The following is a 15,955-nucleotide window of genomic DNA, read 5'->3' as shown; positions in this document are numbered from 1 at the left end:
TCTAAATTTAACAATTATTTCCTTATAACAGGCTGAATAAAAATATTTTCTTTTGGTGTGACATACTTAGTTGCTTATAGTAAGTATATATAAGTAAGTAAGTATATATAACTACTACATCCATCTTCAAGCATTTATAAACAGTTATCTACGCAAAATACTCAACATTCACTGGCCAGATACTATCAGCAACAGCGTTCTGTGGGAGAGGACAAACCAGCTTCCAGCTGAAGGGGAAATTAGGAAAAGACGTTGGAAGTGGATCGGACATACATTAAGGAAATCACCAATGTGCATCACGACTCAATCCCTAACTTGGAATCCGGAAGGGAAGCGGAAAAGAGGAAGGCCAAAAAACACACTACGCCGGGAAATAGAAGCAGATATGAAAAGGATGAATGTTGACTGGAAAGAACTGTAAAGGATTGCCCAGGACAGAGTTGGATGAAGAATGCTGGTGAGCGGCCTATGCTCCTCGACGAGGGGTAACAGGAGTGAGTAAGTAAGTAACATACTTGCTTATAGCAGTTACTCTTTGTGAAGCATAGGTCGCCGACCAGAATTCCCTAACCTATCCTATCTTGGGCTCTCTTTTCTAGTTGTTGCCAAGTATTATTCATTCTTTTGATGTCTATCTGTCCCCCTTTTTCCGATGTAACAAAACTATTCCTATATACTCTTTGCAAACGTAATTAAAAAGCTATCACTTTATTGAAATTAATTTACAACTTATATAGTTCAACTGTCAAAAGAATTTGATATAAAAAGGAAAAAAGTCCCTCCAGATTGAATAGTTTGTAAGATAAAAGTGTATACTGTGTTGCGAAGGTGAAAGAAAGAAAAAAAAGAGATGTATATAATATCGTAACACGTGTTCATTAAAATGTTACAATAGTGACATTTGATACTTGTCATTGAATAGAAAGTACATTTCATTTAAGTTAGGATTAAACAATTGATATTCGACTGTTAGTTTTCTGGTGTAATTCAGTTTATCTTTTGTACGAAAATGATTTTTTGTACTAATAACATTTTATTGAATGAAATATATTGAGAGATACTTACTATTTCGATAATGTACTAAGAAGACGAAGATTATCAGAACTATGTGATATACATAGGGAGGTGCAATCGTGATCTGAAAATTAGGGTGGGTGAATATGTACAAAAATGGTTGCAGAAACAAATAGAATCGAATGACCTAATAAGAGTAGAGGATAAACATCCATCATCCTCTATTGACAAACATATAATCGAAACAGGTCATTGGATTGATCTTAACTTGGCTTTTGTGCTGTTGTATAAAAGTGTAAAAGGGCGTATACTAAGGTTTATTGAAGCCTCAGCCATACGAAAATTCAAACCCCCTTTGTGTATTCAAAAACAGTTTGTTCTCTCCTTAAACCTACCCTGGTAATATGTGCTTATTATCCAGAGTGATTAGGTTTCGAATGGTTTCCACATTATTTTATCATTATTATCCTTGTGTATTCTTACCCCTATTTCCAATCTAGTTGACCTTTTATTTTTATATATAAATGTTCTTAACAAGTATATGTGTGATCAGATTGTTCGAAATGTATTGCGCTACCATATCACATAGTTCTGATAATCTTCGTCTTCTTATAACATTATCGAAATTTATCAAAGGGACTAGTTGCTTTAAATACGTACTATTATTAACAATCGTGAGGACAGGAATTCTGTAAGGAGACGTCTTTTCTGAATATGCCACGGAGATACGTGTACTTAAATCCCACAAGTAAACTCAGCTCTTTGAAAATTGCAATTATTTGTCTCTGATCAGTACCAAGCACCACAAAACATGAAATCTCAAAGCTACCTGTCGACTATTTTCAATTAATATGAAGTGAAATAAAAATACGTTTAAGTAACCTACTTTTTAGCTAAGCATCATAGTTTGGTCACATTATTACTCTACATATCCAAGGTGAAGTGTCTTTCATAGAACTGTGAAACAAGCAATAATCCTGCCAGGAAAACCTTTGTCAGATAAGTAAATCGAGTTGTTAGTCTAAAACAAAGCAGCTTATAACTTCTATGTAAAATAAAAAAGAAACTGGCTGATAAACAATGTTATTCAAGAGACAAGAAAAGGTTTGGATCTGTTATAATAATCAAAGGAGAAGTAAAATAATTAGTTTATTAAGATCAATAATACAGTTGAAAATCAACTGTCGACTCTTGCAGGACATAAATATTACTTTTGGTCTTTATGGTTTCTATGAGGTTTGGATGAAAAAAACTGCAAAAAAAATACGTAATCCCATTATACTGACTCTATGATTACCAATGAATGTCACTTTAATAAATCTAGGTATGTTTTAGTGAGTTTGTTCATCGTAATATGATTTTTATGCTGTGTTCGCTTCTGTTTATTGGGTGAGCGAAGGTAGGAGAACTGCATTTTAGACCAATACTCTCTAAGCGGTGTTCTCAGCTTTTATCTCCTTATTAACATGTCATCGATTATCAGGTCACTGATGCTATATAGATGACCTATGAGAAGTTATCAATGCTCGGAGAGGATAATACAACTGCCATTCTGTAATTACGACCCAATCCAATTACAATCCAAGTATATTAATTTGATTTCAGTCGTTTGAATGATCCCGTTGTTGATATTTTGAATAAAATTTAATCAACTATGGAATGTAGATGCATTTGGCTGGTGAGTCTCAAATAGGACGAAACGCGAGTCATGAATCCCACTGCAAGACACATTCCATCTATTCTATATAAATTCAAGTATCTAATTTTTCCGTTACGTCAGTTACGTAGTATAAAAGTGTATGCTTACAATCCGTTTAAGATTGAGAAATTATAAAATGGGTTATAGCAAGCCAATTTTTGAAGACATCAGGACTTTCCGAACTATCTTAAGGATTTTTATTGTCTACATTTTAGTTATATCGTTATTAGATAGGTGATTTATTGTATTTCTACATTCACTGGATTGTATGTTACCATTGAATTTATTAACTATGGAAATAAGTTTCATTATCCTTTAATTATTGTTCCGTTCTGTTATAGCGTGATTGTCTGCAAAGTATGGTTTCCAATTCGAGGTGTATTGAGGTCTCATAAGTCATGTATATAAAGTAATAAGTTTTTGAAAGAGATTTACTGAGTAGTTGAAATTTGATAGTAAAATCTTGACTGCTTTGTTCTCTTATTCGAACTCATTGGAACACGTTTTAAACCGTTTAGTCTCGACTCAACTCAAGGTTAGTCTAACCAGTCAAAGTGTAGAATTAGTCAAAGCTTAGAACGCTAGACGTTCGCGGGGTAGAGAAATTATAACTAGGCTTCTGACTGATGAATCATGTCTCTCAATACTGTACAATTTTTATTTCAATAATTTCTGACACATCAACATTGTATTTGAATAAAATGTTTAATTTTAATGTTCATAATGTTGTAGAAAATCCATTCAAAAAACTTGCACAATTGAAAAAGGTAAAATGTAGCGATGAACTTTCATCAGCTTTTCGTAAACCAAAGGCTCAAGCACTTGATTTACGACGTTTAGAACGAGGTGAGTTCAAGTGTTACCATCTGTTATGTTTACTTTATGTTTATACATTATTCATTTTTATTATGCTTGCATAGTTACAATCTTCAAACTAGAAATGTATAAGCATTATATTTGGATGATATGACAAATCTAGGAACGTTTTCAATGCTCTGTTATCGTGACAGGGATATATTTAACTTCCCAAAGAGTCAGTAAATTGATGCAAGTATTCTCTCCAATTGTCTATTTTTAAATCTAGTGAGAATTAATGTTTTCCAAATTAAGTTATAAATATTCATGCTGGATTATGAGGGAGTTTTTTAGTTGAAAATATGTATAATGTTTAGTGCAGCTAACTTCTGTTTATTGTTTATAACCCGAACTGTGGTGATTCCTCAACTAAAGGATTAGTTACCTGGTTCTGCTGCATCTGCGTGTCCCGCATGCGGGATCGTGGATGCGCACTGCTGAAGAGTTTCAAACTAGGACGAGACAACCGTCCAGTGCTTTCAGGTTTTCAATGATCATCTAGCTCAGATCGACTCAGTTATTAAAACATCTGTGTGTATCTACGAATTCGGCTCCTCCTGTAGCGAAAGCTGTATTGGATGCACAAGAAGACAACTGAGCCAAAGAGTTAGTGAACACTTCCTTTATGGTTAGGAAAGGGTATCGTCAAAACACTACACAGCGCTGTTCTACCAAACTTGATCGATAGCGATTATGTAGTAGATAGAAATAGGTTATTCAAAGTAATGTATCATATTCCTACTAGGTTTCCTTACGAGACTCGATCTCGTCTCCTGCACATAGCAGAAGCTTTAGGGATTCGAGATAACAATCCAAGTCTTTATATTCACGAGAAATTTAATAATTTCGTATATACATATAAACATTACCATGTATTAGAGTAAATCCGATGAGGATCTACTTGAAAACAATATTATTCGCTTATCTATGTTGTTCTAATTCACAATATGGAAATTTTTTAAACTTTGGGTTTTTAATTTGTTTAACTTCAATACATTAAGTTATATTATCTGAGTAGCACCATAAGATTTAAAGATCTTCGCTAGTACTTACAGGTGGAAAGTTTCCAAACCAACTTGAAATATCTGTCCTATGCTTCTTATTTCCTTTTCAATTTTCACCTGGTAATGTTAGTTAATTAGAAAAGTTGCTCGAAATTTTTCATGCATCTATTTTTCTAAGAACTTGAAAATCGTGGTCGGTCTGCTGCTGGTGTAGATGTTGAAGAAACAGAAAATCTCTATTCACGTGTTCAATCACAATTACGTACTAATAGACGTTCTAGTGTACCACCAAGAACACCACCACCTCCACAGTCTCAACCGCAAAATATTCAACCGAATAATGTTCAATATCAAAAACAAACAACAGCACCAAATACACAACAGTATCAGGCACAACAACATCAACAACAAAATTTCCAAGTAAATGGGCTTTTATTGATGATAATCTAACATTCTGAATACATATGTATTTTTGAGATATTACTACTATTGACCTACTGAGTTAGTTAATGTTTAACAGTTAATTATAATCTTTCAATGACAAATGGTCGTTATTCCATCAAATATCCCATTTACATGCTTAGTTTTAACCCATAAGAGCTGTTTGTACTTCTTTTCTCAACTTGAAGTGTGCCGTAGCACGGTTACAATAAAAATACACTTACCTTTCTCCTAGTAATGACTCCAAAAGTTTACACACTAGTTTCAAGCGAACACATATTCGTGTCTTCTGACAAGTTTTTGTAAACTGATGCATTTTAGAATTCCACTCATGTAGGATTGTCAGTCTATTAGCACGAACAGTGAAGAAGTATGACTTTAAAGTCTATTATAGGAAGAATTATTACTGATATTTCATTGTATAATTATTAGATGCTTAAACTGTTGTGCTTTTATGTTCTCCTATTTAAAAGCTTTTGTTTGACTCATATATCATTGTCATATATTTTATTATTCCAGATTAATCACTAAGTAATTATTCCCCTATAACTATGGTTTCCATGGAAATCATGAACGGAACAATGTTAGACTAATATCGAAAACTTGGAAGCACTGGACAGATGGTTCTTCCTAGGCAACGGAAGATATGAGCGCGACATCGCGGATTGGTTGAAGTCAAACGTTAACGCCAATTGATCCCAGCTCAGTGGGCTAGAGGCCAAACGTTCGCAGGCTAGACCAAAGGTGCTAGGTTCAAATACCCCATGCACAGCCGTGGATATGCACTGCTGAGAAGTCCCATACGAGGTTTTCAGTTGTGGTCTAAAATTGATTGGTTTATAGTTTCCATAAAATTCGACAAACATCCACGACCCAAAACTGAAAACTATGGTTTTGTATCACATAACTAGGTTTTACACGCATCGTATTTCCCTAATTATGTTTCTATGTTGTCTGATTATTGTAGTCATATTACTGTATAGATTTTCAGCCATGAATAAATTAATTACAACGAAGAACTGATCTGCTGTCCATTTCGTCTTCTGATAAGCTATTAGGTTAAACAGAGCTTGAGGAACGAAAATCTTTAGAGTCTTACTTGTTGTTGATTGGTCGATGTGCCAACTGGTAGACAGGAGGTTATTAACCCCACTGGCAATATAGGTGAAGTGATCGATAATTCGACTAGCGCGAGAGAGAGAGACAGTTTATAGGACTTTTTCTTGTCGTTACAGCATAATCGCATGGGACGCAAAACAACCCATCTAGGAAATGTGTTTCTGATCACCGATATAACAAAAGAAATAACAGCCTTTGTTCACAACACGTGATAAATAATATAAGCTTTCGAGTTGAAGAAATAACTATGTTCGTATACTAATTTAAACACTTTCCTCATGTATTTTAGCCGCCAGCAATGCAAAAACCAACACCTCGGCCTCAATTTCAAGCTCCAATACCACCACCACCACATCAGCAACAGCCGAATACAACAGTGGTCAGGTTGAATGCATCACCTGTAAGTGTTTATTTGGTCTAACACAACCACTGATTAAGCGTTAAAAATAAACTTTATCCAGTTTGATTTGTAGACTTTTACGTACTTCTGTTGTAAGCAAGCAGAGAGATTAAAAATTACACTGTACTATGGTCATTTACTAGTTAAATACTTGAATAAAAATTACATTATATTGTATATGTATTTATATTTTAGTTATCAATTTTCGCAAAAGAGGGACGACTGGTCTAATCACTGCAGTCTGATATTAAACTAACTGACAATGCACAATAGAAACATTCACTTTCTAAATGACACTTAATAAATGATAACTTCAGTATAGCTTACTCATAAGTGTAACATCTTGCTCATAATTCTTGGTCTCTAGAGAACAATGTACTTATTGATCACTCGACTAGCCCGTTGACAAACTGTAGAAGATTGGTAAACGAAAATACAATGAATAAGTAGATAGTTTGTATGGTAGTGTTTGGATTTAGTTAGCAGGAAACCCTGCTTCGCATAGGCTTCGTGCTTTTGAGACTGATCTTGACAGAACTGATAGTTTCTGGAGGATGCGATTTATTGTCAACCAGTTTCACAGTCAGAGCAGCTTACGACTGAGCTATCCAAGCTGTTACCAAGCTCCTGTAAGATTGAGACTGTAAGACTGATTTCTTCTTTTACAGAATCAACGTCCGGACCAGCCTTCACCGCCTATACAAATGTTACAGCCATTAACAATTAGTCCACCTGGACAAACACAAACACCAGTTGAATCACCACGGAATGTTCCACCATCTGCTCAGCCGACACCACCACCACCACCGCCACCACCATCTATGGCGCCTGCTGCTCAAAATGTGACATTGCCTCCACCGCCATCAACGCCGTTAATGTCACCACCGATTGTGAATTCTGTAAGTTATTATATTAGTGGTGTTTACTCACTTTCTCCTGCTTATAAATGTTGTCTGTTTGGTAACTATAAATGCAGATGTTGGTTCATTAGAATTTGTGGGGATGGTAGAATGTTCATAATTTAAATCATCAAATGAATGTCCTGTGTTCGGTGTCCTGTAATGTGTGATCGCTAATATATACTACTGGGGAGAAACAGTTTTCCAGTACATCCTCGTTTTCAGTAGTGATCTAATCAAAACCAGCTCGTTTTTGATAATTTACCGGTTGCCAAAAATCTCTTAAATTATTATTATCGAGTCACCTCTGAGAACTAAATATGAATAAATAACACTAAATCCATCCTAGGCTTCAGATGAAATTTCCGCTACAGTCTACAATTATGCCTCTTATTTATTTACATAAACTAGCTAGATGTATATGCTAAGAACAAGCGCCGAATAAAAATTATGACACTAAGATAGCTATTTTCGGGCGGAATAAGTTTGCACACTTCCTGTTTATTGATTAAACGGTTGGGTCATTGCTTTTCGTATTATTTTAATAGTGAGCTTTCATTCTACTTAATAACAGAATTTATTGATCATAGTATAATCAACAAGATATACACGAAAACTAATCGAGATCTACGTTTTTATTATTTTGGAATGTGAAGTTTATAGTTTTTTAAAAATCTATAAAAATAAGATGAAAACTACTGCTGTGATGGGTGCTACTGATATCGACGGATATAAGTAGTATGTATTACCAATGGAGAGTAGTATGCCTGGCAGCAGAAGGTTAAGAAAATAGAAGAGAAGAGAACGAGAATAGAGAGTGATTGGTATGGAAACGCAAGAACAACAAAGTCTGAGACAACTGATGGATATTTTGCAATTGAAGTATAGTTCTCAAAATTTACCAAGATATTCTGTAATGTTGTATCAGAATACATTTGCTTGTCCCCACTTGTATTCTCGTTCACTACATTACTACTACTTAAAAGCTGAACCAGTGGTCTAATCGCTAAAAAACATTCGACTTTCGATCATTATGTTCTAGGTTCCAATACTATTCTATTTAACTTGGTTTAGGCAGCATTTTAGTATAACTATCGGTTGTATAAACAGTTTGACCTGATGGTGAGTACATAAATTCTGTGATCTGTCAATGATATACATTAATTTACAATGAACTTTATTGATCAACTTACATACAATTTTCTTGTATCAATCAAGTCAGACTAATTCATAGGTTTTGTCAACACAGTAAGTTACTTAAAATAGATGCATTTATCTATAACAGTAGATTTTCTAAATTTATTCATAGTTAGTTTCGCTGATTGGTAGTATCATTTAGCGAAAAGTCATTTTAAGTAGTTTGTAAACTAACATCATGTATTACTTTATCCTTCTTATTTGTGTGTATCCTTGACCTTTATATATTTCTCCATTAGTTTTACACTGATCATCTGTACATGTATACTTCAATAGTTTTCATTGCATGTGTATGATAAGCAGTATAAAGTGATTTCTTTCATATTTCACACTTCTGATGTCATTCGTATCATCCTCAACGATCAACTTCATCAACTCGCATGAATCTATATTTTTCTATAGAATAATTAGACTTTTTTCATAGGTGTACATTCATCCATTTTCATCTTTCATATGTGTAGATCCTTCTATGTGTGTGTGTATGTATGTGTGCTTGTTTATGCTTGTTCATCTGAATATTGTAGATTTGGACATTTTCATCATAGCTATTTGCTATTATTTGTAACTATTATTGTCGTTTATTGGTGGTCATTACTACTTAATTAATATAAGTCGAGATAATATCAAATAGATGCATTCAACAATTGTTGTTTTAATAACATATCTACCTATGCAAATTATCCAATCTAAAGGTAATCTTTTGTGACTCAATTAGAATTTTAGTAAAGTTTAATCATTAGATGATTAAGTGTACACTGATGTGAAATCTAAAACAAGGATGAAACGATTACTCAGTATCCTTTAGTTTTCAACAGTTTCGGAGGTGATGTCCATCTTTGAAAATAGAATATTCTTCGCTTCATTTAAATAAAAAATAATCGAAAGTTTATTTGCAGACAAAAATGGTAGCTACTTTTTAACAGAAGAGCCAATTAACCACTTTTTTTACGGAGTTCAACCCATTCAATACACAAACAATAACTTGTTATCTAGCGCATCCTACTTACACTGACAGATATGAGTAGTATGTAGAAGCAATCACAAGTGGAATGTCTATCAGCAGAATATTGACTAGAGTGAATTGAAGAGAACGGAAAGTAAACAGAGATCAATTGTAATAACGGCGTGATTGAAAGAATCACGAAGCATGTAAAAAAACAACTGAAGGAAGATGTGCAAATAATGTATTTATTGTATGGTTTTCATATTTTACGAAGACACTCTGTAATTTTGCATTGAATAGTAAACTAGTTTTCTCCACCTGAATTCTCATCCACTACAATTACAGTAAGCAGTGGAGCGAACCAAAAGTAAACGGAAGTGAGCATTTATTCAGCAATCGGTTACCTGACTCGAAATGATTGAGAAACAACACTTGGTTAAGTATTGTTTCACTCTATCAAAAACAGCTGCGGATAAAGAAAGTGAATCTCCAATTAATGAAGTACAAAAGATTTTTGTTGTTAAGAATAACTATCATGTCGTATAGCTGACGGTACATTAAAAGTTATTTAGAGTCACAATGTTCTTTTCTGTATCAAGAATAATCAACTGTACAGTAAGTTGTTTTTATTGAACTCGTTACGGAATTGAGGTATATAATGCTTCAAAACATACACATGGATGGATTAAAGTACATTTAACACAACTTCAGACTTATTTACATCAATGATTTTGTCATAGTCCTAAAGTCATTGTCGAAATATGATTAATATAAGCCATGATGAATGATTATTTATTGATGTTTCATGACACCTTTTTGAATATCAAGAAAGATAGCTAATTCAGTTTTAATTAGTCGGCTTTTTATGGATGTTTTCATAGTTGAAATCATGAGTCAATTGAAGCTAGACCACCATGCGAAACCTAGAAGCACTGGACAGCCGTTTCGTCCTCCTCAGCAGTGCGCATCCACGATCCCGTACCCGCGAGATTCGAACCCAGGACCTACCAGCTTCGCGCCGGAGCATTTAACCTTTAGACCACTGAGCCGGCATCCAACGGTGTTAATGTCTAACTTCAACTGATCCACGAAGTTGAGCAACCGTTCTCAATTGTCTTCAGCGAGTTGATATCTCTACAACAGACGTGGTTGAACTCCACTGGTCACTGCTTCCCACTAGAACTCAAGGAAACATTCCTTACAGTCAGTCACTAGTGAGCATATGATTATAGATCAGAAGGGGTTTGTTAGAAGATTCTAATCAAACTAGAAATAATTTTGATAATAAGTCACTAGGAGTTTTAGGATCTCACGTCAGAAACCAGCATGAATAATGCTCAAAGTTCTTAATAAAATTCATTGAATTTCAGAATTGAATCCATATATTAGTAATAACAGTTTGTAGAGATTGTTTATTTGGTTGACATAACAACGACTATGATTTTTTTGTTTTGTTTATCTCCAAAAATAAAATTTGATAGTATGACTATGAAGATTAAAAAGAATAGTAATAACATTAAAACAACTGTAGTTTAAATTTATCATTCCTATTAGCCGCCGGATTAATGCACAATTTATAACAATTTCCCTCTTTGCACTCCTCAAACTTATTATCTAGTAATAATTGTACTTTTCAAAATGGTGTAATTGATTATTATTATTATTATTATTTAGGAATGGTTATAAAGGCTGATAGTTTGTACGATGACTACACTTTTTTTTGGAAAAAAAGAATGTATTAGTACTCACTCTATCCTTAGTTCAGATTGAAATTCGAACATGTTTATAGCCAGCGATAATTTGTTTTTCAGAATGTTATCTCTTTATATAATTGAGCAATAATGGAATACAGACTACTTGGTTAGGGTCCGCATGACTATCGTAACCAATGGTTGGAGACTCTGGGTGACATAGCTCAGAATCGATCACGATGGCGTAGGTGTATACACTGATTATCTGCACTTAAACATTGAGAATAAAATTACTTCATATCTGTCTTTCTTCTTGTACTATATCCTTATATACAACCTTTCTTTTATATATTACCATCACTAAATTAACTACTATGAATTCGGTGTTCATTTCATTTTGTTGTGCTAATGAGATATGGCAACTTGAACCGATGCATATCTGTGCCTGGTCCTACGTTGTAGCTGACTGACTGACTGACTGAATGTATACTGAGCGCATATTTTAATAATACTTAAATTAATCACTTTATTTTTTTAAAAACATTTTTATGGTCAGTTCCTTAAAATCTATCTTTAGTAATAAGGAGAAAAGCCATAGTCCTTTTAATCAAATAAATTTATTCACTTGTAAAGTTATCACTAACAACTTTATATGATTGACTTCTAATCAGACATTAGATGTGAGTATACATACGTTGAAGGTTAACATAATTTAATCGTGATAAATCATTTTTGTAATTACCATGGTTTGAGTTTAATTTTTAAAGGTTCAGACTACTAACTTGTTGTTGACAGTTTAATTGGATTTTGATCAATCATACCAGGAATATGTACATCCTGTTTGAATTGTCTTAATGTACCTAATACTTCATAGGTTTATATGGATTAATTGAAATATGGTTAGTAATGAAGTCCCTGACGAAAGTTATGGCTTTATCAAGACAATTCGCAAAGGATGCACATATGCCAACGAAGAATAATCAAAATTCAGTCTAAATGTTGACAACGAGATAATCTAAACCATTATAAATTGAATTAAAATTCATGCCCATTGAACAAATCATTGGTTACCGTAATTTAGTAGCTTAGCTTATAATGCGTTGGAAGGTTAATTTGAAGGGTATTTATTTCGAATCCTGGGGTGATTATCAAGCTGGAGGACGCAAGTAAATCCAGACGTCATGTATCAGACATAACTAACCACGCATGTTGGATTCCACTGCCAGATACATTTTTTCTATTCTCTCTAAATGAATATAATTATCACTTAAACTGATGTTTAATTTTTTTCAGATGATGCAATTCTCTGATCCTTCACCTACTCAAATGGCTTATTCTGATGCCGTCAGCGCAGACTTCACTATTCAACTTTAATTCATTTTGTGACAAACACAAAATAATAAAATAAAACAGAACAGAACAAAACATACTAGTGAATCATCAGTGCTTACCCATAATCAATTAAATATTTATATTGGTTTCGAAAGAATTCTAACATTGTAATCCCAGATTACACTAATCTTCAGTTTCATTTTACTCTAATCAATCATTAAGCTTTTACAAACAGGCAAAACTAAACATATTCTCAACACTTGCATTTGGCTTCATGTATGTCTTCCCCTTTTGAAAACTATCGTTATTATTATTACTATTATCATCAATGCTGTAACCGGGTGAATTCGCTAAAGTACATAACATGACATGAATCCACTAAAAAAAAATACAAAAAATGCTAAATTCATTACAAAACAAGATAGTTTACATTCAACTACACTCACTGAACAACAACTAGACAATATATTGCATGCATATTCACTCAATTTATCGTTTACGGTTCACTTTTTTCCCGCCAATTACCTTTTCTCCATCCGTCAACAGAACGAAACGAAATGTTACATTGTTTGTTCATGACATTCAATGGATTCTAACTTAATTTATTCAAAGTTTATATTTATTTATATCTTAGAGATGAAAGTATTCAAACAATCAATCAACCATTCATTTAGTATAGTTCACATTCATATATATACCCTATTCAATTATTATTCTGTTCTGTTATGTTTGTGTATGTGCTTACATTCTTCTTACTATATCAAAAGAAATAAAGAGTATGATTGTTTCCTCTGATAAAAGTCAAGTGAAAATAGATGTAAACATTAATGGCTTATTTTTTATTTCTATACTAAACTAGACTTTAGATTCACATTTCGTCTAGAAAAAAAAGGAAAAGAAATGATCAAATGAAACTCTTTGTTAGTTAAACTATCTTTCTTTTGCTAATAAATTATGTAAACTGTCTATTTAGTTAGTGAAAACATACATACCATACATACAGAAAGAAGTAAACACATTGAAAACCTTCAGTATACAACATTGACACTAGTTGGTATTAGTTTCTAGTATTTCAATTGTCATTGTTACCTACCATCGTTTCCTGTTCCTTCAGTTTATATTCTGATCATTTAATTTAGATATACAATGTGTTTATATTTACCTGTTAAATTATTATGGACAGAAATACCTGAGAATCTTTGATTTGATTTGCATGTACGTTGGCATGAAAACGTAACACATTTTACATATGTGTCAGTATTGGGTTATATTGCTTTCAATTTACAAATATTTGTAAGGTTTATTGTAATGCTTTTACCCTTTCCCCCCTTATTCAATTAAAAAACAACAGTTTAGTTATAAAAAATGTTGACATTTCTTTTCAATGGATTTGTTTGTTGTTTTAATATTTGGATATAAAGATTTACGGTAAATAGGAAAGAAAGATGCCTTAGAGGTCGCTTCATAGTATTTTTAGGGGGTTAACGGAATTTATTCAACTTGTAAGTTAGTTTTCATCGTGAACTGGGATAAGTTTATGAATCAATAAACACTAGAATATAAATAGTAGTCGTTTTGTTGGAGATTAAAACTTTCCAATATCATCCATTTCATGATCATACATAGAATGAAGCTAAGTGTTCAAAGCTCTTGCAACCATCATGATATATTCAATCTACTGATTGTAATTATTAATAACTGATATTTTAATTAGTTGGTTTATGATGATGTGACTACTATTCAATACTAGTGATGTTTGTTCCATTTCTGAAATAGTCATGCGTTCATTAATTCTCAAGTTGAAGTAAATTAACTATGATGAGATTTAACTTTTAATTCAATTTATTAATATATGCAATAATTGTGACCTGTTGTTACTGAAATGTTTTTTAAGTTTTACTGTGATGTTCAAGGTGATTTGAATCAGGTAAGGCGGCAAGATGGTGCAACTAGCTTTGATGTATATTATTCGTGAATATTTATACATGGAGTGTATTTCAAGAATGCCGGTCAATTCAAAATTACATTAGTCCGTTTCGCTTAAAATACATTTTGACGATAAATGTTTGATTTAAGAAGTGAATTTTACTATTTCTCAATCAGGGCTCCGAAAGGTTATAGTTAATGGATATTTATAACTCTGCTGTTGAGTCCTGATAGCCACTTGCTTGTGCAATGGTGTGAAGTTTCAATTCATTAAGTATTGTTTGTTTGAATCTTCCCATTGATGTTTAGGATAACGCGATCGCGTTTGAAGCGAAAGGCACTGGGTTCGAGTCCCAGAGTAAACATCAACTCTGAGATGCAGGTACATCCAACTGACGAGTCCCAAATAGGACGAAACACGTATCTTGGATTCCACTGCTATCCACTATCCATCTTTGCTTACAAGACTAATGTTAGTTAGAAAACCATTCAAAACATAGAAACATTGGTTAACAGTTTCATATTAGTATGGGAAGTTTTAACAGTGCATTTTTACGATGGCAACTCAAGCGACTGAGCCCAGGACCTACGGGTCTCCTGGTGAACACCTGAACTTTGTGCCATTGAGTCGGCATTCAATGATGTACATACTTAAGTCAATTTTCACTATCATGTGACCATTTTTTATCGCTTGCAGTGGATTACTGTCTTAAATCAGAGATACCTAAACTTCACTGGTCACGGCCTCTTACTAGATCACCCTAAATTACCTTTCGAAGTTATTCATTAGCAAGCACATGATTACTATCATTAAAAAGGGTTTGTGAAAAATAATTGAATTTCCATAGTTTACATTATAAATTGCTTTTAACCAAAGAACCATTAAATGAAAGAATCCAACGGAAGTTGATTCATCCTATTATAAGACTCTGATAAATTCACACAGATCACATCTAATAATATTATTATCAAGTGTTTACATTCATTCACAAGCTAATAATGTGTAACGACACAAAATTACAGAGTCACCTGATTGAAAACCAACATTTTATTACAATGATGACAGAACAAAGATTATCTCTTTCTATGAAGCAAAACGGGTTTATAAGTATCATATGTTCTAAGTTGTTTGAAGTGACTCTTTAAATTGACTTATTCTATTCTCTCTCCCTATGAACATTAAGAATTGAACATGTGATTGAAGTGTAAGTCCATGGTAATATAAAGAAATATACAAACTGATTTACGGAAAACAAATACTTCAGTAATAGATAAACAAAACCCAACTTCTACACGGATATAAAGTCTTTTAGTTAACTAATGACTTTAAATCATTTGACAAAATAGAAGTGAAATTAATAGGTAGGAAACAATCACTTTAATGGACAATGATACTGTGAATGAAAGTGAATTTCGAATATTAATGATAGTGGCT

At 33.1% G+C, this 15,955-nt stretch overlaps 1 protein-coding gene across 2 annotated transcripts; it reads left to right on the top strand.

The window, feature by feature from the left end:
* Positions 1-3,414: 3,414 nt before the first annotated feature.
* Smp_003110.1 (Nadrin-like protein) lies at positions 3,415-13,072 on the top strand (the record flags this gene model as incomplete). 2 transcript variants are annotated; one of them, XM_018793173.1, is made up of 6 exons in its annotated part: positions 3,415-3,559; positions 4,751-4,992; positions 6,422-6,532; positions 7,201-7,431; positions 8,650-8,679; positions 12,556-13,072. In XM_018793173.1, 5 exons carry the CDS (start codon positions 3,415-3,417, stop codon positions 8,656-8,658), a joined length of 738 nt encoding a protein of 245 aa, XP_018647712.1. In that variant the 3' UTR covers positions 8,659-8,679; positions 12,556-13,072. The 2 variants fall into 2 exon arrangements, with proteins under 2 accessions (XP_018647712.1, XP_018647711.1); XM_018793172.1 differs by lacking the exon at positions 8,650-8,679.
* Positions 13,073-15,955: the final 2,883 nt, after the last annotated feature.

Source organism: Schistosoma mansoni, chromosome 1, assembly GCF_000237925.1.
Source record: "Schistosoma mansoni strain Puerto Rico chromosome 1, complete genome".
In the NCBI taxonomy this organism is placed as follows: Eukaryota; Metazoa; Platyhelminthes; class Trematoda; order Strigeidida; family Schistosomatidae; genus Schistosoma; species Schistosoma mansoni.
Note: the sequence above shows the minus strand (reverse complement) of the source record. Positions and strands in the feature narration are given on the sequence as shown.